Raw genomic sequence first — 22,544 nt, 5'->3', positions numbered from 1 at the left:
AAGCATGAAAAGTATATAGGCGCGCAGATACAGAATCTAGGTGGGTACGTATGTGGAATCAGGTTGAATAACGAAACTCGATATATCCAGAAAAACCTAGCTCTTCTATGTTGAATAACGCGCACAGCTTTAATTTGTTGTTTAAGTCCATCCGAAAGAATCATAGTGGGTTTCGGTTGGGAAACCACCAACCCCTATTCATTTACTCTAAATGGGTACATTTGTGAGTTAGACCAATTCGCCATGGCAGTCTGTTAATGTGTCCACCCGTGGTTTAGAGTATATAGTTTAAAATTTGTTGTTCTCAACAAATAATATACACTAAATGAGTAAATTTTGTGATCTAGAACGCAAGGGAAATTATGTAAGGGAAAAGACATTTTAACTTGATTTTACAGAAAAGATTTCCTTCCTAGAAAGATGTTTCCCAACTACCCTAATGCCAAAATCAATATGTCCTTACTCCTTAGAAATTTCACATTAGCATTTAGCAGCCCTAAGATGAAACATACAAATTACCATCTCATACAACAATATTGTCACCTCGCATGGATGAATTCTACTCATCTCTGTCAACCTAGTGCATGCTCATAGGTTACCATCATTAAGACCTACTTCAACCCTTAAAGTAAAACTCAAATTTTAGGTTATAGACTTATTCCAACTTGCTCCTACCCTTGGGACAAATATGAGCTAAAACCTAAAACTCATTTCAAAGGCAAATTTAGCTCAGGATTCCCCCTTGTATTAGTGGGGCTAGCCCACCATATGTGTATATTTTTATTAGTTTTATATTTATAAATTCATTGAATCCAATGACTAAGAACTAATTTGATCAAATCCAACTATAAAAATAAATAAATAAAGAAATCTAACGGTCCAAATTTAAATCCAACAGTTAAAGTAATTAAAAAAACATTATGTGTTTTATATTTTTTCGTAGTGTTTAACGAGTTTCATATGGTGCCGATTTAGTGATTTTTCAATATTTATCGAAATCTAAATATTTTTAGGTTAAAATGTTCATAAAATTAAATTAGGATAGTCTACATAATTTGTTTTTTAAATGTTACTTTAACAAGAAACAAATTATCCTAAATTCATTCTTTAATAATCTCGGGCTAAAAGTTTAACCCATAATGGTCGGAGGAAAAAAATTGTTTCTAAGTTAAAACATAAATTTTCTGGGTTAAAAATGTTAAGTTTTAACCCACGGGTTGGAAATGTTCTAAGTAGTTAACTTTGCAACCAAAATATTCCCGTCATTCCTTCCATTGAACTTTTCTTTCTTGTCCATAGTATGGCCAAGCTTCATTGATGGCATATTGTTTTGAAGTGGAGAAAGTTATGAATCGGAAAAGTCAAGAATAGAAAAATAAAGAGAGGAAATAACATCAACCCTAATCAATCTAATTCAATAATCAAGAACTGGATTAATTAAGAATTGAAGTGTGATAGCCATATGCTTTTTGCCTGCAGTATGTGTTAGTAAATGTAGAGGAAGTAAATATAATTCCAATAGTAGTAAACACAAAATTAAGGCCAGAAATCGGACTTATCCAAGCCCATTCCTACTAAGTTATCCATCAAGACTTTAAAGTAGAACCATAGTCATTACGGATGCTGTCATTGTAAATGAAGATCCTGTCAGCAATCATTAGAGCTCCCTCGTTAATTTTCACTCTCTTACTCTCGCTTGAAAAAGATAATCCTTCTGCTTCGAAGACTTGATGTCTTTCTGATCCTCATCTTTGCACGATTTATATAATCTTAAAAATGTATCTTTGGCACTCAGGCACTGTCTTCTTTATTTCTATCATATCCAATATCCATCATCTCTTGGTCTGGAGGCAATCTTTTACAAGCTGACATTGCAGATAGCTCGGATCTTAATTTATGCGCGATGAATGTCGTCAGATAATGCATCGTTGTATGTCAAACTTACAGTTCTATAAGTTGTGGCTCTAGTTTGGACTGTTGATAGCTTCTCAACTCGACCCAGCGAGAACCTTGTTGGTGAAGTCATCTTTGCCTCAGTCTTGCTTGTCTCCAGCACTGAAACATGAGTTGGTACTGTTGCCAATCTATAAATTGGGTTGGGAGAACTGAAGATTTTCTTGCACAACAATGCTTTGAGTTTGAGCTATATGCTAACCCTTTCCCATTGGTATGTAAGAAGATAATTGAGCAAGCTTGTAATAAGTTTTAGACATGAATTAATGAGAAATCTTGAAAGCATGTCTTTGTTGAATTGTAATCTTGTCTTGGTCCAAAGATAATTGATCTGGCCCATACGCAAAGAAAGATCCCTGCACATGCTAGAGAATTCTAGCAAAGTTCAAGTTGGTGGAAGAGTCTAGAAGAATGGTGAGGATTCCACCAACATACAAGATTAGTGTAGATAATTCTAACTTAGGAAGGTAGTGGAATTATCTAGATATCTTTAGCATGATGCTTCCATGCTTCTCCAAGGTTCCATCCATGGCTATAAAAGGAGAAGGCATCCACACCATTTGTAACAACCAAGAGAGCAAGTAGTAAAAAGTGAGAGTGTCAAGTAAGAAGAAAGAAGAAGCAACAAAACTTCTAAGAGTGTTTGAGTGTTTCCCCTTGTATTAGTTTGTGAGTGAATAAAAATTTTGTGTAATACTTTGAGTGTTCTTTGTTTCTCTTGTCTATCAATTCCCCTGCATTACATTCTTCTTTGTGAGATAAACATCTCCAAAGTAGTGAATTCTTTTTAAGCCCAACAGTCCTTGCAGTCTTTGCCCGAAAACTGAAAAATAGAAACAGAAACGAAGGCAAAACCACGTTGGCTGAATGGTAAAAAACTGTTCATAAAGGAGAAATATTCTACAATTGAAGTGATGGATGGGAATCATATGCCCAGCTTCTTAGCGCATAATTTCTTCACAAAAATGGGATCCAGCAACTGCGTTGCTTAGGTTAGATTTAGTTTCTATTTTCTCGGTCCAATTTGCGCATACAAAAATATAGATGCAGAGGAGTCTGGCCTTTTAAATTGTAGCCTCTCGAAGAGGTGAAGAAATATATGCCAAATGTCAAGGGTTTGGGACAAAAACTGTCTGAAGCTTGCTGCAATGCATATAGAAGTCACACCTTTAGGAATTCACACTTTCCTGGATCACATGATTTATATGCACAATAAAGATCCCTGTGGGATGGGATCTTTCTTCATTTTAACATCATCGTTTCATACATTAGCTAAAATTGCTCGAAAAGAGCATATTTATAATAGTACATGGGCTTTAGAAACACATGAAAGAAAAATGATATAATTTATTATTGACTCAGAAATGCATACAGGACAATTCGACAACGTCACATAACCTGTGTATCCAGGACGTAAATATGACAAAAGTTTAAAAAGGGAGATAGAGAGAAAGCACACAATCCCCGCGTGAACATGCCGGCAATCACCACCATGCATATGGTTGTAGACTTTGAGTCTCCTACTTCTTTAAGGAGGTGTTGCTTCTGCTTCTGACGCTGAACGTCTTTCTAATCTTAGACTTAGAGCGGTTAACAAAATCCGTAAACATATCATATGCATTATCTTCTTGCCTTGTTTCATAAACACCTTCTGCTGCGGATGCAGCCTTCTTGATACCAGCATTCGAGGTTGTAGCTCTGTTCTTAAATTTTGTGCGGTTAATGAAGTCAGAAAATGTATCATCATTGTCTTCCATTCTCATCTGTACCTTGTGCACTCGTGCCATTCCAGTCTGTGCAGCTTCAGCTCCAGACACATTGGGTAGTTTGACCTGGTTACTATTCGAATTGCGAGTATTATCATGACTCGGAAGTGAAGCGTTTGGAGCAGTAGAGGCCGGAAATTCGTACGCTTGCGGTTTTTCTTGACGATTTCCCATTGATATATGTTAGAAATTCGAAAAGGGAGCAAATTTTGGAAATATGAGTGACTGAACTACAGAAAAACAACAGATTAGTGAAGGAAAAGATGTGGTGACCAAGGACAATATCTAAGGTTGCGTTGTAACTGAAAGATAGAGAGGTCGATATTTATAGTCTGCTTGAACGAAAATTTAAGGACAAAGTTCCGGACGGTAATTGTTTTTTCTGCAGGAATGAAGGGAGAGGCCAGTTTGGTCTGGATTCCTAATGAAGGAACTTTCTCAAATTTTTTGTAAAGGGTGTGATGTTGGGAAAATATTCCCACGTTATTTCAGCTCCAATTTCAACGGTTTTGAAATTAAAACCGTGCTTTAAACGCAACTAATACAGCACTAAGCCACTAGAAATTGAAAGGATAATGTAATCTGTTGGCCAGCTATTTATTAACATCATATCAAAGCTTAATTAATTAATTAGTTTCCAAAGGCAATGAAAAGTTTAGGCAGAAAACATAGAGAATCTAGGATGGTACTTGTTGTAATCAGGTTGAAGAATGAAATTTTGGCACGGACAGAAACCCTAGCTCTTTTAAATTGGTGACACCTTAAAAATAATTCTTAACACTATTAATAATAATCCATTGTTTTTATAGTTCAAAATCTAAAGCAAGCATCATGGATTTCTGTGGGAAACAACCAACCTATTCAATGTATTCATCTGCTAAATAACACAAGAAAAATTGTCAAAGGAAAATAGGCATTCTCCAACTTGATTTACTAAAAACATTTATTTGAAAAGATTTCAAAATTTTATAATGTTATTACTACCCTTCGCACACAGTACTATTATTCTCACCTCTCTATCTTATCTCTCCACTGATTATTAAATAATATTTTTATGTACCAAGTTATGCCCTTATTTGCCTCTGATCCCAACCCCAACCTCATCTTTAGCTTCACCTCCCTTCTCTCTCATTTCCCCTCCTTCTAAATTTTTAAAATACATAATCCACTCATTGAATTCCATTGCAATCCTTCAAATCCATAGAAAATTCAAACACCCAGACTATGCAGGGAACATGAAAATGGGTGGAGGTGAGGAATTTTGTTGCCATGGTGGTGCTATGATTGTTATGGACTTGGGTTGGGCGTTGGGAATCGGTGCAGCACTGCAGCGGAGTTGAGGTGTCAAGCGCTGCTATCACATTAGGGTATTTTAGGTATGACGGTTGGTGTGAAAGTAGTGTTGTTCTTTCAACTTTTTTTGGTGGGTGAAAAATGAAGTTGGTGAGGAAACGACGAGTGGGTTTAGCAACATTTTTCATAAAATATGTAAAAGATAGTCAGATTTTTAATTGGTTTTGCGAAAGGGCGGTGTTATATTCTAGATACTAAAGCTGACGGAATTCCTCTGTGGTTTGTAAAGGGGCCCGCTATTATTTTTATTTGATTTTCCTTTTTTCTAATTTGAAATCGATAAAAAAAAATTAAAAAAAAAATTGGGTTATTTCATTAATCACATGGTTTGTTACATTTTTCATGCATGCAAAAGTTCAATAAGTTTTATATTTTCCAAAATCTGTGAGTTTTTCTAATTGGTTTAGCAAAGTTCTGCATACACCGTTGTAATTTCCATAGTATTTTCACAATATTAAATTTTTGCAAAAACTCAATCATCATATTTTATAAAAATGTAAGCTAACACTCACGACTTCCAATTGTTTTGCAAGTCTCTAACAAAATCATCATAAAACCTATTTATACATCATTCTTCAGTAAAATTCCTTTTTTTATTTTTTTATTTTTGAACTTTTTCTTCCATGCTAGTTGCTACATGCTAAAAGTCTAACGGCTTCTCCCGAATGCATCAGCAGGAAAACAATGTGCCAAGCTACTAATAAGGTTGGGAAATGAACTAATGAGAAATCTCGAGAGCATGTCCTTGCGATCCTTGCTCGAAAACTGAAAAATACATGAAGAAATTAACTAATGTATGGGAATCATATTCCCAGCCCATAAATTCTTCATAAAAGTGGGACATCCAGCAACTGCGTATAAGGTAAAATACTATTTAGATGTTTTATTGCCTTGATGGAATCAACCCTATATATGTAGTTTAGGTTAGATTTAGTGTCTATCATCTCGGTCCAATTTGCGCGTACAAAAATAGAGATGCAGAGGAGTCTCGCCTTTTAAATTGTAGCCTTTCGAGAGAGAGGTTGTTCAGGTCACAATGAAAAATTTCTCCTCAAAGAGGTGAAGATCATATGCCAATTGTCCAGAATTTAGAGAAAAACTCTGAAGCTTGCTGCAATGCATAGAAGCTACACTTTTTAGGAAGTCACATTTTCCTGAATCACATGATTTGTATGCATAATTAAAGATCCCTAATTATGTGCGTAAATCGATAAGATATTTCTTCATTCAAACATCATCGTTACATACATTCTCTAAGATTGCTCGAAAAGAGCAGATTTATAATAGCACATTGGCTTTAGAAACACATGAATAATTTAACATTATTGACTCATAAAACATACAGGACAATGGGACAACATCACGTAACATGTAAAATATGAGAAATAATTAAAAAGGGAGATAGAGAGAAAGAACACAATCCGTGAACATGCCGGCAATCACCACGCCGCGCATATGGCTGTAGACTTTGAGTCTCCTACTTCTTAAAGGAGATGTTGTTTCTGCTTCCGATGCTGAAGGTCTTTTTAATCTTAGACTTAGAGCGATTAACAAAATCCGTAAACATATGATATTCATCATCTTCTTGCTTTGTTTCATAAACACCATCTGCTGCGGATGCAGCCTTCTCGATACCAGCATTGGAGGTCGTAGCACTGATCTTGAATTTCGTGCGGTTAATGTAGTCAGAAAATGCACCATCATTGTCTTCCATTCTCATCTCTACCTTGTGCACTCGTGCCATTCCAGTCTGTGCAGCTTCAGCTCCAGACACATTGGGTAGTTTGACCTGGTTACTTTTCGAATTGCGAGTATGATTATGACTCGGAAGTGAAACTTTTGGAGCAGTAGAGGCCGGAAATTCGTATGCTTGCTGTTTTGCTTGTCTATTTCCCATTGATATATGTGAAATTCGAAAACGGAGCAAGTTTTGGAAATATGAGTGACGGAAACACAGCGGATTAGTGACGGAAAAGATGTGGTGACTGAAGACAATTTCTAAAATTATGTTGTAATTGCAAGATGGAGAGAGCGATATTTATAGTCTGCATGCACGAAAATTTAAAGAGAAATGAAGGGAGAAGTTTGCTTTTAGATTCCTGCAGATATGAAGAAAAAAGCTTGCTTTTAGATTCCTAATGAAGGAAGAACTTTCTCAATATTTTTCCAAAAAGGGTATAGTGATGTTTTAAAAAGATTCCTACGGTATTTCAGCTCCAATTGTCTTCGGTTTTTGAAATTAAAATCCTACTTTAAGCACAACTAATACAGCACTAAACCACTAGCAATTGAAAGTAGAGGTGTTAAATCAACTCATTGAATTATTAATAGATATTCATTAAGTTTAGTTTGATTTCATCTTACATTACTAACACTACCAATCTCACTTGTATATGATACTGATGTCAATTAAACGGGTCTTAACAGATACTTATTAACAACTAAATAGATTAATTTAACACCTCTAATTGAAAGGATTATGTAATATGTTGGCCAGCTATTTATTAACACCGTATCAAAGCTTAATTAATCAATTAGTTTCCAAAAGCAATGAAAAGTTTAGGCAGAAAACATAGAGAATCTGGGTCGGTACTTGGAATAATCAGGGTTGAAGATTGAAACTTTGACACAGACAGAAACCCTAGCTCTTCCAAATTGGCAACCGTAAAAAATAATTCTGAACAGTAATTATAATTAAATAATCCATGCGTTTATAGTGCAACGTCTGAAACAAGCATCATGGATTTCTGGTGGGAAAACCAAGAAAAATTGTCAAAGGAAAACTTTCTCCAACATGATTTTACTAAAAAGAGATGCCAAAACTTTATAGTGTATTTTCTACCGTCCACAAATCTGTAAAAAAAATAGTCGAAGTTTTTAACTCAGTTTTGCAAAATTCTAGATGCTCAAGCAGACGGAATTTCTCTGTGGTTACATCTTTTGTGCATGCAAAAGATTATGCGAAAACTGAAAATTTTCATTTTTATCAAAATCAACGAGTGTTTTCAATCGGTTTAGCAAAGTTTTGCATACACCATCGTAATTTTTGTGGCATTTTGATTATGTTTCGGGGATTACTAGATTTTTTTTATATTAAAAAAAAAATTTAAATGTCATATGAACTTGTACACATTTTTCAATTTATCATATCAACTTTCTAAAATCATCAATTTGTCATTTCATCCTAATTCCGTTAAGTTTTTTATCCAAAATAAGTCATGTGCAAGGCACATGACTTGTGTTCAAGATTATTTCTGTCATTTAAGATCTTTTTACAAGTTCTTTACTTTTCTTTAATAAAACTCCTAAATTTTGTGTTCGAGGTTTTTCATCCGAATCGTTGTGTTCGAGCAGCGTATATGCATCTACAAATCTATTTTCTGGCACCAAACCTCAACTCATTTCTTATATTACAAAGCCCATATAAAATTTGATTTCATGACATGCTAAACTAAACACTCTAGAATTGTTTTGATCGAATGCAACTTAATAGAAGGAAGTGGATTGTTAAAATTATAGAAATACTTCTGAACACAACACATGACTTATTTTGAATGAAAAACTTAACAAAGGTAGGTTGAGATGACAAATTAATGATTTCAGAAAATTGGTATGAAAAATTACTTAAATTTTTAGTTTATATGACAAATTAAAAAATAGGTACGATTTCATATCACATTTCAAAAAAATTTCCTAAAACACACTTAAGTAGACTTGATAAATGGTAAAAAATCGTACTTTTAACAACATTATGCAAAAGAGTCACCGTCGCATTACAACATAAAACATATTTTTATGTCATTTTCCAGCCACATTCTTTTTAGTAGTTTTTCTTCCCAGCTACATGCTAAAACTATGACGGCTTCTCCTGAATGCATCAACCGGAAAACAATGTGCCAAGATACTAATAAGAGCATGTCCATTAATTAAGAACAAGGCGAATTCAGAGTAAATCGGCTCAACACTACGGTTCGCCGGCCTAAATAACACCGAAAATCTGACATTAACTAGTTCAAAATCAAAGTTTCAGAAGGGAATTCACAGTATAACAATACAACTGCCCTACAGAATTACTATGTGATCGACTAAGTCACACCGATAAACGATTTGTCTCACTCTTACAAAAAAACCCCAGTAGAAGTTCCCGTCTAGTACCCATAATGCGAGCCGTAGGCTGAGCCATAGCCCCCATGTTGTCCTGCATGTCCTTGATTAGATGGGGGAGATGCATACACCGAACCATGAGTTGCATAGTTGTTATAACCTTGGTCCACAGAGCCAGGAGTTGGAGTCGGCTGCGGTGCTCCAGCATCAACCATGAAATTCTGTAAACCAACCAACAAAGGACGGTCAAGGTCTCTGTACTAACAGAAAATTAGAATGCATGTATTAACAGAAATGTGCTCGTATATCAACTACTACCGACAGCAGAAGCTTTCTAACAGCGCTAATGCACGAAAGACTATACAACAGAACACCCAATAAAACACGTTACGTTTGCCCGTACTCCTATTATGACCTCACAAAAATGTAATAAGCCAGAAAGCATGATCAAGATAGAAGAATCAAATGCCAGGACTAGGAGCATTGCCTGTATCAGTTGTTGAGCTGCTTGAACTTCGGGAGCACTTCCACTGATTTCAACAGTCATCTCCCCAGGTACACCCCTAGTCTCTTGTATCGTAACAGTTGCCCCACTAGCGCGTCGAATATAGCTTATACTTGCACCAGCTGTGCCAATTACAGCATCAGCATATGACAGCGGAATTTGCAATTGCTTGGTGATCTGCAAAAATAAGAAAAATCATCATCAGGAACATATTTGGACTACAAGAAAGAACTTGATAACACCAATGTAGTTTGCAATGAATTAAAGAAACATGAGTATAACCTGTGTGACCATTCCTGGTGCGGACTGAGCATTTGATGGCTGGTGGGAACCCATTGGAGCTTCTCTTCCATAAGCCGATATACCATGATGAGGCTGTTTCTCCATAGGTGGAGGCATGTCAGCTGGTGGATAGTAATTGTCAAGTTGCCGAGGAGGTGGCATGTATTGGGGATTAGGCGGCCCATATCCAGGACCCCCATGACCAGCATTGTGGGGATGACCTTGAGGTGGACCCCAATTTTGATGAGGTGGCCCATGATCCATCTGAGGATTTGCCATTTGCATCTGATAAAAAATAAGGAGCATCATTTGTTTCATCAAACATAAGTGTTGAGAGTTGGTTTGACTTATTGCAATTGAGAGTACAAGGCAGACTTACATGCATTTCAAATATTGGAATTATACTGCGGTCAACTAAAAACTTCCTAAGATGAGATGCAATTAGTTCAATTCCTTTGTGCACACCAACACCCTCACCCACTACTTCAACCACTCTGTCATCTTGAAGAGCAAAAATCGGTAGGTCTTCTGCACCAAATCATTCAACAAAAGGTCAAGCAATCGAGCAGAGGACACATTTACCAATGTCCAGCTGAAAATAGAGATGCAAAACTAAAGAAAGTAAACAGTAAAGAAAGAAGAAAAAGTTTCAGCTTTTACTATTTGTGAACTATGTATCATGTGATGGGTTGTATCCCATAAATGCAACGGTGAATGCCGCCCTCAGCAAATACTGCCACTAAATATTTAATCTTATATCCATTAGATGAACTTTTAAGCCTTATTTGGTTATACTGAAGAAAAACTATATGTAACAAGACAAGTAGCTAGGTAGTCTCATGATGAATTTTTCAGAACTTACACTAAGATCAGATATCTGTGTATGTTTCAGAGTACATCGGAAAAATTGTAAATCATAAGAGATTCAATATACAATGAAAATTACCTGATCCAAGAACTCTAACTATGCAGTTAGATGCTTCTTGAATGGATTTAACAGTTCCTCCCTGTTTCCCTATCAAGCTTCCTGCCTGTGAAGCTGCGACCAGCAGCTTTGTGGATACTTTGCCACCCATGCCCGGTGGAGCATGAGAAGAATCACCATCCAAACCATCAATAATACGCTTGTGAACCCTCAAAAGGCCATCCATTGCTGGGGGCAGAGAAGAATCTGGCTCCTCCTTGCCAGAAACCATTACCTAATCAACGCAATAAAAAGCACCATCAGCATAGAATAAACACTGGCCGTTACCATAACATAGTGCCTCTGACATATACACACATCTGAAAATACTCTTCTTCATAAAAAATATTAAAAAAAAAAAAAAACAAACAAACAAACAAATCAACAATTCCTTGGCAAAAATGTAAAAACTGAACACGGAAAAACATGGACCAGGTGAATGGTAACAAGGACAGCCAAAATCGTACACAGCGTTCAGATACATCAAACCATTTTATAAACCAAAAGGTATGCATTGAACATATCCATGTAGGATCTTCCAACCAAATATAAATCTTCTATATATGGTCATAATTGGCCTACAAGAGATCAATTTTGACAAATTACTAGGGGAAAACAACAGCTTAGCAGTTATGCACAAGCTTTTACGTATAACTAACTGATTCACTCTGACAATTGACTGTGGTTAGTTATACTGCTTTTTGTTTTCAAAGATATGTAGGATAGTTTATAAGCCACTTAAAATTTATCATTAGTCTTAAGAATCACGTTATTAAGGATTATTGATTTCTTTTATGGTGTACATCATCTGCGGCAAGACATCAATCATCCAGGTTCTGAAGTTACCAGAGATAATGCAGAGCTTTGTGGAACAAATGTTCGAATAGTGTATGTGTTTATTCAGATCAACTTTTCAGCAATTTGTAATGCTCAATGCTGATCCCTTCCATCTGGACCTTTTGTTCTTCAAGTTTGGGATCTTATTGATGATTGAGTCGTTGCCTTAATGTTTGCACGAAAAACCTGCACACATTCATTGTTGTTATTACAATAAATGGATGTATTCATATTTTATGGATTCTTGTGATACCGCTTCTTTTATGTCTTCTTTTGATTAAACGTTTTTAGAAAAGGAATTCTAGAGTTGAATCACATTTGTTATTATTTGCCTCACACCTTCAATAATTTCATTGATTTTCAGACTCTTTGAGAGAACAGGGCTAGATATTACGAAAAACTTATATAGTGACTCCTTTTCATTTGGATAGCACCTTCTTCTCCTAAAAGATCTATACCATAGTACACATTTAAACTATGAGAACATCACTACTTTAGAACACAAATTGAAACACTAGAACCTAATTTTTTTTTTTTTTTTTTTTTATGAAACAGAAATTATATTTCTAGTCAAACTAATCAAGATTTCGTTTAATGTGTACGTTAATCTAACATATTGCATTGTGCCTCATAACTATTTTGCCCATCTAGGATGACAATTATTTTATATTTTTTCCTGTAATTATTAAATCAATTGACACTATCAACCTATAGCTTTTAAACTCAACAAGGTGAAGAACTTCATATAGATCAACTGATCATATTGGTGATTGATCTTCATAGTAACAATTAGAGTCGAAAGTCAAGAACTTCATTTTCATCTTTCCCTAGGTCATTTCAACAATGGTATATCACCACATGACTGTTATACTTGGTGCATGCAACACTCTGTAATAGTCATGTAGAGGTCAAACCATCAAACTATAAACATTAAGCAATCTCAACAACAATCAGATATTTATAGCCACCAAGGAAGCTTTCCTCAACTACGATATATAGCAAATTTACCCTCACGGAAAACTTAGTCCAGTAACTAAATGATAGGAACTACAAATGCTCAAATACATTTCAAAGCGAAAGCACAATATAGAGAATGACAAAAACCAAGTGACCAAAAGCAGATAACTACGTAAAATTCGTTGAAACTTCAAAGAGAATACTACATCTCATTCATACAGGTTATTAGTAGAAACTTACAGCTCTTTCAGTTGTTCCTGGGGGACCATCAAGAATTTTAATGCGAGCTCTTGTCTCCTCGACTATTTTCTTAATGAACTCCCCTTTGCGTCCAATTATACTGCCAACCTTTTGCGCAGGAACCAGCATCCGGAAAACACTCTCTCCTGGCCATCCAGGCCACTTCTTCTCACCTCCACCAGCCACAGCAGCATCTTCATGAGGCTCTTGGTTCTGTTCAGGTAATTGCGCCTCCTCCTCTTGTACTTCTACTGATAACTCTACTTGTTCCTGCGCCTGGAACTGAGCCAGTGCCTCTTCCTGCTCCTGTGCCTGGAACTGAGCCAGTGCCTCTTCCTGCTCCTGTGCCTGGAACTGTGCAAGTGCATCTTCCTGCTGCTGTGCCTGGAACTGTGCAAGTGCATCTTCTTGTTCTTGTGCAAATGTCACTCCATGTTCTTGTTCATACCCCTGTACATTGGCCTCCGTCAGCTCTGGAGCTGGGTCCAGAGCCGTAGCCTGGTCTTCTACCAGTGGCTGTGCATTCTCAATCTCATCATCGATTTCAGCCACGGTGACAGGTACTTCACCTCCATCAAGTTCCCCATAGAGTTTATCAGCTTCAGCCATAAATTGTCTGCATTATATCAAACATAAACCAAGAAAATTATGATAACAGAAACAAAAAATCACCATGAAAAATATGAACAAACCCAAATGAAGAAAAATACTCCGAATCGAAAACCTGTCTGGAAACCATGAATTAGTAAACATATTTCACAATACAAGAACAAAAACCCTTCCTTCAATAAATAAAAATAAAAAAACAGCCCTAAAGTAACAGAATCACAAAACAAAGAAAACCCAATGACGAACCAACATCGACAATTTGTATACAGAAATGCATCAAGCAAATACTACACTAAAACCATAGAAAATTGCAGAAATTTGAAAAGAAATACACACAAAACTATAAAATAAAATAAAAAAATCATGAAAAATTACATGGGTAGGGAAGAGAACTGGTGGTGGCAGCGCGAAACCTAGTAGTCTGAAACCGAAAGGGGCGAATCGCTGGAGAGGACGACGAGAGTTGGATTAGGCTTCCAAGGGGTTTGAGAGAGAGAGAGAGAGAGAGAGATTCAGAGTTGAAGAAAATAGAAAGACAGGGAGAGAGTGATTTATCTTGATTTGAGAGAGAGAGAGAGAGAGATGGGGTTTGGGGTTCGATTTCTGTGGCTCTGGAAATATGATTTTATTTATACCCCACGAATTTGCTAAGTATACTGTAAAATATTGATACATACATTGTCACGTCATTTAGTAAATTTAGTGACCTTAACATCTCAACAGAATCCTCTTCGAATCCTTTTAGTGGGATCTTAAAAATTCGTAAATCGTATTTGTTCATCGTAAATTATGATATTAATTTTAATTTTAAATAAAAATATTTAAAATAATTTATGACTTCATGATGTACGATAAACAGATACGATTCATGAATCTTCGAAATTTTCACAAAGAGGATCCAACAAGGATCTGGATTCCTTAACATCGTTTCCTAAATAAATAACCTATAACTAATGGTCTGGTTTAAACTATTTTTATGAGTTTTAAATTCACTAAAAGCACTTTTAAACAATTAAAAACATTTTTTCATCTAGAGGAAATACTTGAAAATGTTTTTGAGTAAAAAAGGTACTATTTAGGCCCAAAATATTATTGCTGGGCCGAGCAGCAGGATGTGCTCGGCCCAAGGTGATGATAGATAATATGGGCCGAATAATAAATCCCGGATCAGCTGGCAGGGTCAGCCAAATCCTATCCTAAGAGGTCCGGATGAATAGGAGAGGTCGAGGAAGTCCTAGTGCGACCAGGAGTCTCGACCGGCAAGGAATGAAGTCTCGAAAAGAAGGAAAATTCAGAATCCCAGTAGGAATAGGTTTGTTCGAGTTAGAGGCGAAATAGGGCAAGGATTCCCAATCCAAATCAGAATTGGTTTTCAAGGAATGGGGCACTATAAATACAAGAAATCATGCAACAGAAAAGGACTTTCAGATCAGCATACAATTGCCCTGCGCAAAACCTCTCAACACCTTGAGATTTTTTCCTTTTCTTTTCCTGCCGACACACCTTCAGTTTGGATAAACAGCACTGTGGAAGCGCCCGGCGAGCACCTTCAGTTTGGATAAACAGCACTGCTGCCGCAGAATCAGCCGACCGAGAAGCATCTTCAGTTTGGATAAACAGCACTGCGTCGAGGTCGACCGATTACCTATCCAAGTCTCGGTCGAGAAAGGTTTTCGAACCTTTGTTGGCAGAGGTCACCCTGCTAGCCTTCTCGGCATAGTTAGGTGTTACGAATTACATTGCTCGGCGTACTGGTCGCCGAGTGGTTTTATGATTGGATACTCACAAGTGAGTTTCAGGGTTTGGCATTCCGACGGCCGAACTACGTTTACCATCAAGACATACATTACGTTCGAGTACCTGTGCCCATACAGTTTGGTCTCGATTCGACGTGCTTATACTCTCACGAATATATCACAGTGACCGAATCGGGCTCGGACGATTTGTGAACTCCGCAGAATTAGCAGCCTTGTCTTCAGGCTGTAGAACCCAGAGACCGAGAGTGTTCCTTCCTCGGTCGCAATCGCAAGATAAAGAAGTCAGCGACGCGCTCAAAGCTACATCAACAAATTTTACTCCTCAGCCAGGCTTGGCCGACGAGTTGGCACGCCCCGCATTCGATCGAATGACGTAGTTAGCTTATTAGTTATTCGGCCTGCGCGCCACGTAGGTTTTGTAATTTTTAGGGTCAACATTCCCGGCCAGCAAAATGGAGGATGAGAGTGTTGTAGTTGAAGAAGTTCTTATAAAGCTTCTGAACTTCTTCTTTTGAAGTCTCCCGGTCGCCTCGGCCGAGCGTTTCGACGGCTCGCTCGTCGAAAAGCGCCTTCAGGTCAAGAAGGGAAGGGCATCCAGAGAGAGCGGCGTCGATTGGGAGGCCGGATGGGGAAGTCCCAAGAATTGCCGAGATGTCGAGAACCGTGGGGCCGAGGGGGCCGAATGGAAGGACCATAGTGTTGGTGGCCGAACACCATAGAGTCAGGGCCGCCATAAGCAGCTCCTTGTCCATGGTAATCTCCATGGTCGAGAGCAGGATGGCATCATAGATACCAAGGGCTTTCCACTCCTCGCCAAAGAAGGACCTCATTCGGTTCACCTAGGCGGCCCAGGCTGTGGTGGTCGAGGGCCAAGCTCCTTGAGGCCGAGCCAAACACCATTTCGACCAGTCAAACCCTTGAAGCAGGGGTGTTAGGCACTACTCCTTGAGAAGATTAGTAACAGACGACGGCACTTCGTCTCTAAAAAGGGGGCCCAAAATCTGTGAGTGGTGGCCATGTCATTTTCAAATCGCAGCGTCTTAACGGCGCTACGATCAATGAAATCCTTGCATTTGTTGATCTCGTCAGAGAGCTTCGAGATAAAGGAGGCCATTATAGAGATGGTAGGAGAAGGATTTGGAAGAACTGGAGAAATGAATTGCAGAATGAAGAACTGGAAGGTTTGATTTGAGCGAACAAGGATGAGGAATTGGAGATTTTGGAGTTTCTGAAAGCGTAAGATACGAATGGCAGAAATGTGGGTATTTATAGGCCTTTCAGGATGAATATCAAACGTCTGGGTTTCGAAAAGCACTGGTTCAAATTGGGGGGAAATTTAACCGGGAAAGGCTCAATCATTTCGGATATTTTGGGAACCTGCGAAGAGGGGATCGAGGAGTCGAAAATCCAGGATGCACGGTTGCGTGCGACGCCAGTTTTAAGGCATTAATGAAGATAAGACATTCCAGTTAATGCACGGTTTCGAGGCCCACGATTGAAAGTTTTAAGAGCGGCGGAGAATCGACACGTGGCCACGCGTTGGGGGCAACGAGGAAAGTGCAATCATGCCTCATAAATGCACAGGAATAACGGTCATTAAGGAAGTAAAGTCCAAAAAAGCAATAAACGTTTTCGCTTCTTCAAGGTCGAGGTCCGACCAAGAGTTAACGGTCGGCGACCTCAGAAGCGAGGGGGCAATGTTTAGGCCCAAAATATTATTGCTGGGCCGAGCAGCAGGATGTGCTCGGCTCAAGGTGATGATAGATAATATGGGCCGAATAATAAATCCCGGATCAGCTGGCAGGGTCGGCCAAATCCTATCCTAAGAGGTCCGGATGAATAGGAGAGGTCGAGGAAGTCCTAGTGCGACCAGGAGTCTCGACCGGCAAGGAATGGAGTCTCGAAAAGAAGGAAAATTCAGAATCCCAGTAGGAATAGGTTTGTTCGAGTTAGAGGCGAAATAGGGCAAGGATTCCCAATCCAAATCAGAATTGGTTTTCAAGGAATGGGACACTATAAATACAAGAAATCATGCAACAGAAAAGGACTTTCAGATCAGCATACAATTGCCCTGCGCAAAACCTCTCAACACCTTGAGATTTTTTCCTTTTCTTTTCCTGCCGACACACCTTCAGTTTGGATAAACAGCACTGTGGAAGCGCCCGGCGAGCACCTTCAGTTTGGATAAACAGCACTGCTGCCGCAGAATCAGCCGACCGAGAAGCATCTTCAGTTTGGATAAACAGCACTGCGTCGAGGTCGACCGATTACCTATCCAAGTCTCGGTCGAGAAAGGTTTTCGAACCTTTGTTGGCAGAGGTCACCTTGCTAGCCTTCTCGGCATAGTTAGGTGTTACGAATTACATTGCTCGGCATACTGGTCGCCGAGTGGTTTTATGATTGGATACTCACAAGTGAGTTTCAGGGTTTGGCATTCCGACGGCCGAACTACGTTTACCATCAAGACATACATCACGTTCGAGTACCTGTGCCCATACAGTTTGGTCTCGATTCGACGTGCTTATACTCTCACGAATATAATCACAGTGACCGAATCGGGCTCGAACGATTTGTGAACTCCGCAGAATTAGCAACCTTGTCTTCAGGCTGTAGAACCCAGAGACCGAGAGTGTTCCTTCCACGGTCGCAATCGCAAGATAAAGAAGTCAGCGACGCGCTCAAAGCTACATCAACAAATTTTACTCATCGGCCAGGCTCGGCCGACGAGTTGGCACGCCCCGCATTCTACCGAAGGACGTAGTTAGCTTATTAGTTACTCGGCCTGCGCGCCACATAGGTTTTGTAATTTTTAGGGTCAACAGGTACATTTTAAGATAATCAAGGAAAAAAATATCTATGATATAAGCACTTTTCCTTAGAAACACTTATAATCAAAAGTAATTCCTACAAGCTATTTAAAAATCATAGTAAGTGGTTAAGTGGTAAGGGCACAAATTGTGACTCCTCAATAAACAAAAAAAGGTTAAAGGTTTCATATTCGATACTCAAAGCTAGTAAATCTGCTCGACTATGACCATCAACATGGTTAAATTTCTTATAACCTCTTCGGTCCGGAAGAGATGAACAACCTAACTTACCATTAGGGGTGGAAAAAATTCCTGAAAATCCCAAACCGAACCGAAAAAATCCCGATCCCAAACCACCGAAATTCCCGAAATTTTCGGGATGCTATCCCAAACCAATCCCGAAATTTAGGTACAGGATTTGAGATTAGCTTCTCGATATTTTGGAAATCCCATACCAAACTGAAAATATATATTATTAATTATTATATATGTATATTTATACATATATATTATATATATTATTCTTTTATAATTGATGCTAGTAGTTTCTAATTCATACTCTACAACCTGGAATGCCCTACAACTTGCATATTTTTCATGTTCTATTTGATATTCATTTGGATTTTATTATTGCTGATGTCATGACTGATGATTTCATAAGGCTTGATTCTTTTGTCTCCCAACAGATTGCCAAAAAGGTTTAATTAATTTAAATTTTGACTCTGATAAAAACAGTCAAGCATGCTAGTGTTCGATTAAATGGTAGTGTGAATGAAATGACATTTCTAGTTCATGAATGTGTTCTTGAATAAATCATAATTTCACATTTTAATTTGGGATTCCCGATTTGTCCCGAAATCCTGAAAATATTTCGGGATTCCCAAAATTTGGGATTCCCGAAAATTTGGTTTGGGATTGGTATTCAAATTCCCGTCCCGAAAACTTTCGGTTTGAGATTCAGGATACTAGTTTCAGTTCGATATCTCATATCGAACCACCCCTACTTACCATCAATTGTCCCTCTTCTCATAAGAAGAAGAAGAAGCAGCCCTTGCCTCAAACATACAAATCATAGATAAGAAGACAGAGCGACGGCTCATGCATTATCAACAAATATGCCCAAATTAGGAAAATGGGCTGTTTATGCTCTACAGGCCTTTATGCAAAGAGATTTTCATTTTTTTCAAAAAATTGGAACTAAGCGTGAGGTTCACTTCTTATCAAATTTTAACGATCCAAATTTTCTATATTGTAAGTCTAGATTCATAGATCATTCTTGCAAAAATTCAATTCAATCTGAAACCATTTGCATATTTAATTATCAAGATAAAATTTCATTATTTCTTATATAACAAAGTATTTGTTAATTTCTTTGAACCCAATTAGATGTCTTAAACATTTCCGAACTGACTAATATTTTGCAAGGATGATCTATGAGGTGCAACTTAAAAAATAGACGGTTCCCATTGTTAAAGTTCGATGTAGTGTGGATCTCACAACTAATCCTCATTTTTATAAATAAATAAATATATAAATAAAAAGGAATCTCTTATCTTAAAGATTTCCTTATGCTCTATTAGAAATACTAGGCGCAAATTTAAAAGAGATGGCGCGTTGAAAATAAGAAATTGAAAAGAGACAGAAACAAAGTGATTTAATTTTCTACGCTACATTTTTGTCTTTCCACACACCTCGTTTATTTTTGCTTTTAGATTGAAGAAATGAAAGAGGAATCAATAGACGTAAATAAACATAATTGTGTAGGAAATGAAAGGACAAGGCGGAAATCATTTTAAATTACAAAAAGTCTAACACAAGCCTGAAAATAAACAAATCGATTCGAAACTCAAGCAAAATATTACAAGAAGAGCCAAAAATCAAAGCTTTAAAGATTCCTAATAAGATTGTCATACGAAGACATTGTCAAACTTCCGATGAATACATAGCGGTGGAAGAAGAAGAAGGTTTTGATAAAACCTTCGAAATCACTAATGGCAGCCAAGCAGTTTTCGAAGAGAAAATTTAGTCAATGTCTACTCATAACCTCAAAAATACAAATTGCGTCTAATTTCTTCAAACGAGACAATGCAAGATATAAAACAATGAAAAATACTTAGATGCTAAGTTATATGCATTTATGAGTCCACTTTTGGAAGCTTCGTTGTGGCCTACGTGTAAAGAACTTCCATAAAAGTTTGTTCTGCAATTTTATTTCGTCTAAATTATGTCACATATATGTACACGAATAATAAGATCGCACGTGATATCAAACAGGTCGGATCAGTAAAATTTCTTCCCAATTTTTCATTTAACGAACAACATTATGCGCGAAAAAGATGAAAAATTTACACATTCGAGAAGGAAACGGTACAAAAAGAGAAGATCTTTACAATTCTGCAGATAGTGAAGGAAGAATGTGCAACAACGGAAACTGCTTCGTTATCATTTTTTTGTTCCCTCGGTCGCCACCGAGTCTGCAGCAAGTACATCAGCATTCATTTGCATTATGGCATCGAATTTTTCAGACTTCCCCAGCACAATCTCGATCTGAAGTTTAAACGAAGAGAAAAAACAGAAACGATATCAGATGCTGGGTGGAAACTTGGTATAAAATGTTTCATCAACTTAAAGACGCTCGACCAAAGAAACCAACCTTAGCCTTCTGCACGAGGCGACCCTTACTCTCGTCTTTCATTCCAACGGTAGATGTAGACACCTCTGTGCAATCCCACAAACAAAGATAGCCAAATCAACTACCTTTATAACATTTTTGCAAGTTTTTTCGAGTTAAGAGTGCAGATTTCTTACTCTTCTCGATAGCCAAGCCGTTGTTCTTTAAAATCTCCGCAATAGTGATAACCGTGGTGATTGCTGTAATAACATAAGTGCAGGACATAATCACAGGCTTCACATCAAAGTTCACAGTAATACAAATTTCACTTGGCTGCCATAAATTTGTTTCAATGAAAATCCATAGTAACTAAAGGAACTCTCAATTTTCGCGCTTGAGTGGGCGGTCGAAGATTGGAAGCATAGTCAATAAGAAATTGTTTAGAGCTTCTGGTATTGGAGTTGCTACAGAATCATGAAATCTCCAGCCTACTTGCGTAACACCGCCATCCCTAATTTTCGGTTATGCTCATCTCTATTGCGTAAAAAGATTGAATTTGTCAAAGTAATCGTGTAGGTCTGGTAATTCAACTAGTTTTAGGCTAAGCATGCTGAGTTATATAAAGTGTTCTCCTTCTTCACGCTATTACTATTTCGGAAACTAAACAAGAACATAGATACTGAGAAATGATTCCGAAAAGATTTACCCATCCCAAGCGAAGAGAGCTCAACCTCGTTGTACTGCTCTATGTACCTCTGCGTCAAAGAAAAACAACGTAAACACGAAATGCAGTTCTTACCGAAATTCATCTAATTAGTATTCAAGAAAACAATATATGCTTGAAAAACTCTACACAATAAGACCACATAGATGTTCTCTTCACCAAGTATCAACAAAAATCATCCCTACAATTGAGCTTCCTTATTTTTGTACTAAATTTCAATTCCCTTTTCCAAATTTCCTGCATTTCCTCCACAAGCATAGAAAACACGAGAAACCACATGGCATTATCAATCTGCTCATATTACCAACAAGTGACGGTGTGAATTATCCGCTCATATTAGCAACAGATGAATAGACAATAAATGACGGTGTCATCATCTTACTAAAAATTACTCAAAAAACACGAAAAGCATTTCAATGTGATTATCATACAGCCACGTGTTATTACCAACCTCTCCTATTTGACGTGTGAACATCATACTCAAAAAAAAATCTAAGAAAAAGACAATCATACCCCGAAAGACAATTAATCTCTCGGTGTTACTACAAAATTTAACATACTTTTCTTATGATCTCAGAAAATTAAGCTAATCAGATGCATGTAATTACATTGCAAAACTGAACGAACGAGCAAGAAGATAAAAAGGAAAAACTAAATAAAAATATACCTTAGCGAGATTGACGTAGAAGAAGAGTGGTTTCTTGGTGTTGGAGACCTGAATTCTGTTCTTCTTCGGCGCCTCAACCGATTGCGGTGGTGGAGATGCGACTCTCTGCATTTGAACTGCCGCCATTTTTGCTCTGAAATTTTCTCTCTTTCGATCGGAAACGGCAAGACTCATGAATTTGATCGGGAACGTTAGCGAAGTGCGGTTATGGGAGGAAAATTTATAATGGCGGGAGTATTGGTGAGGGGGCCAATTGGAAGAGTACACGTGGTGGTGTGGGAGTGGGTGGCGGACGGAGTCAGTCTGTTTGGCAGTTAGGATCCGAAGGAGCAGAGGCGGTTATGCTGTAGTATGAGGTGGGCCTGGGCTTAGGACATTTTATCGTAATGGGCTTCTGTGTGGAGTTTA

The 22,544-nt window shown here is 37.8% G+C and overlaps 2 protein-coding genes across 3 annotated transcripts; both read right to left on the bottom strand.

The window, feature by feature from the left end:
* Nucleotides 1–8,974: 8,974 nt before the first annotated feature.
* Nucleotides 8,975–14,151, bottom strand: LOC137723356 (flowering locus K homology domain). Of its 2 annotated transcripts, none has more exons than XM_068462529.1 (7): nt 13,946–14,151; nt 12,962–13,577; nt 10,910–11,162; nt 10,343–10,491; nt 9,964–10,248; nt 9,664–9,858; nt 8,975–9,397 (listed from the first exon to the last, which is right to left on the bottom strand). In XM_068462529.1, the coding sequence occupies exons 2-7, from the start codon at nt 13,568–13,570 to the stop codon at nt 9,221–9,223; spliced, it is 1,668 nt and encodes a 555-aa protein (XP_068318630.1). In that variant the 5' UTR covers nt 13,571–13,577; nt 13,946–14,151; the 3' UTR covers nt 8,975–9,220. The 2 variants fall into 2 exon arrangements, with proteins under 2 accessions (XP_068318630.1, XP_068318631.1); XM_068462530.1 differs by having other exon boundaries at nt 10,343–10,488.
* A 6,341-nt stretch (nt 14,152–20,492) lies between these two features.
* Nucleotides 20,493–22,282, bottom strand: LOC137721758 (uncharacterized protein At2g34160). Its single transcript, XM_068460780.1, has 5 exons — nt 22,137–22,282; nt 21,452–21,500; nt 20,943–21,005; nt 20,788–20,852; nt 20,493–20,681 (listed from the first exon to the last, which is right to left on the bottom strand). The coding sequence occupies exons 1-5, from the start codon at nt 22,260–22,262 to the stop codon at nt 20,577–20,579; spliced, it is 408 nt and encodes a 135-aa protein (XP_068316881.1). The 5' UTR covers nt 22,263–22,282; the 3' UTR covers nt 20,493–20,576.
* Nucleotides 22,283–22,544: the final 262 nt, after the last annotated feature.

This window comes from Pyrus communis, chromosome 17, assembly GCF_963583255.1.
Source record: "Pyrus communis chromosome 17, drPyrComm1.1, whole genome shotgun sequence".
Classification (NCBI taxonomy): Eukaryota; Viridiplantae; Streptophyta; class Magnoliopsida; order Rosales; family Rosaceae; genus Pyrus; species Pyrus communis.
This window is presented reverse-complemented; position numbering and strand designations above follow the sequence as displayed.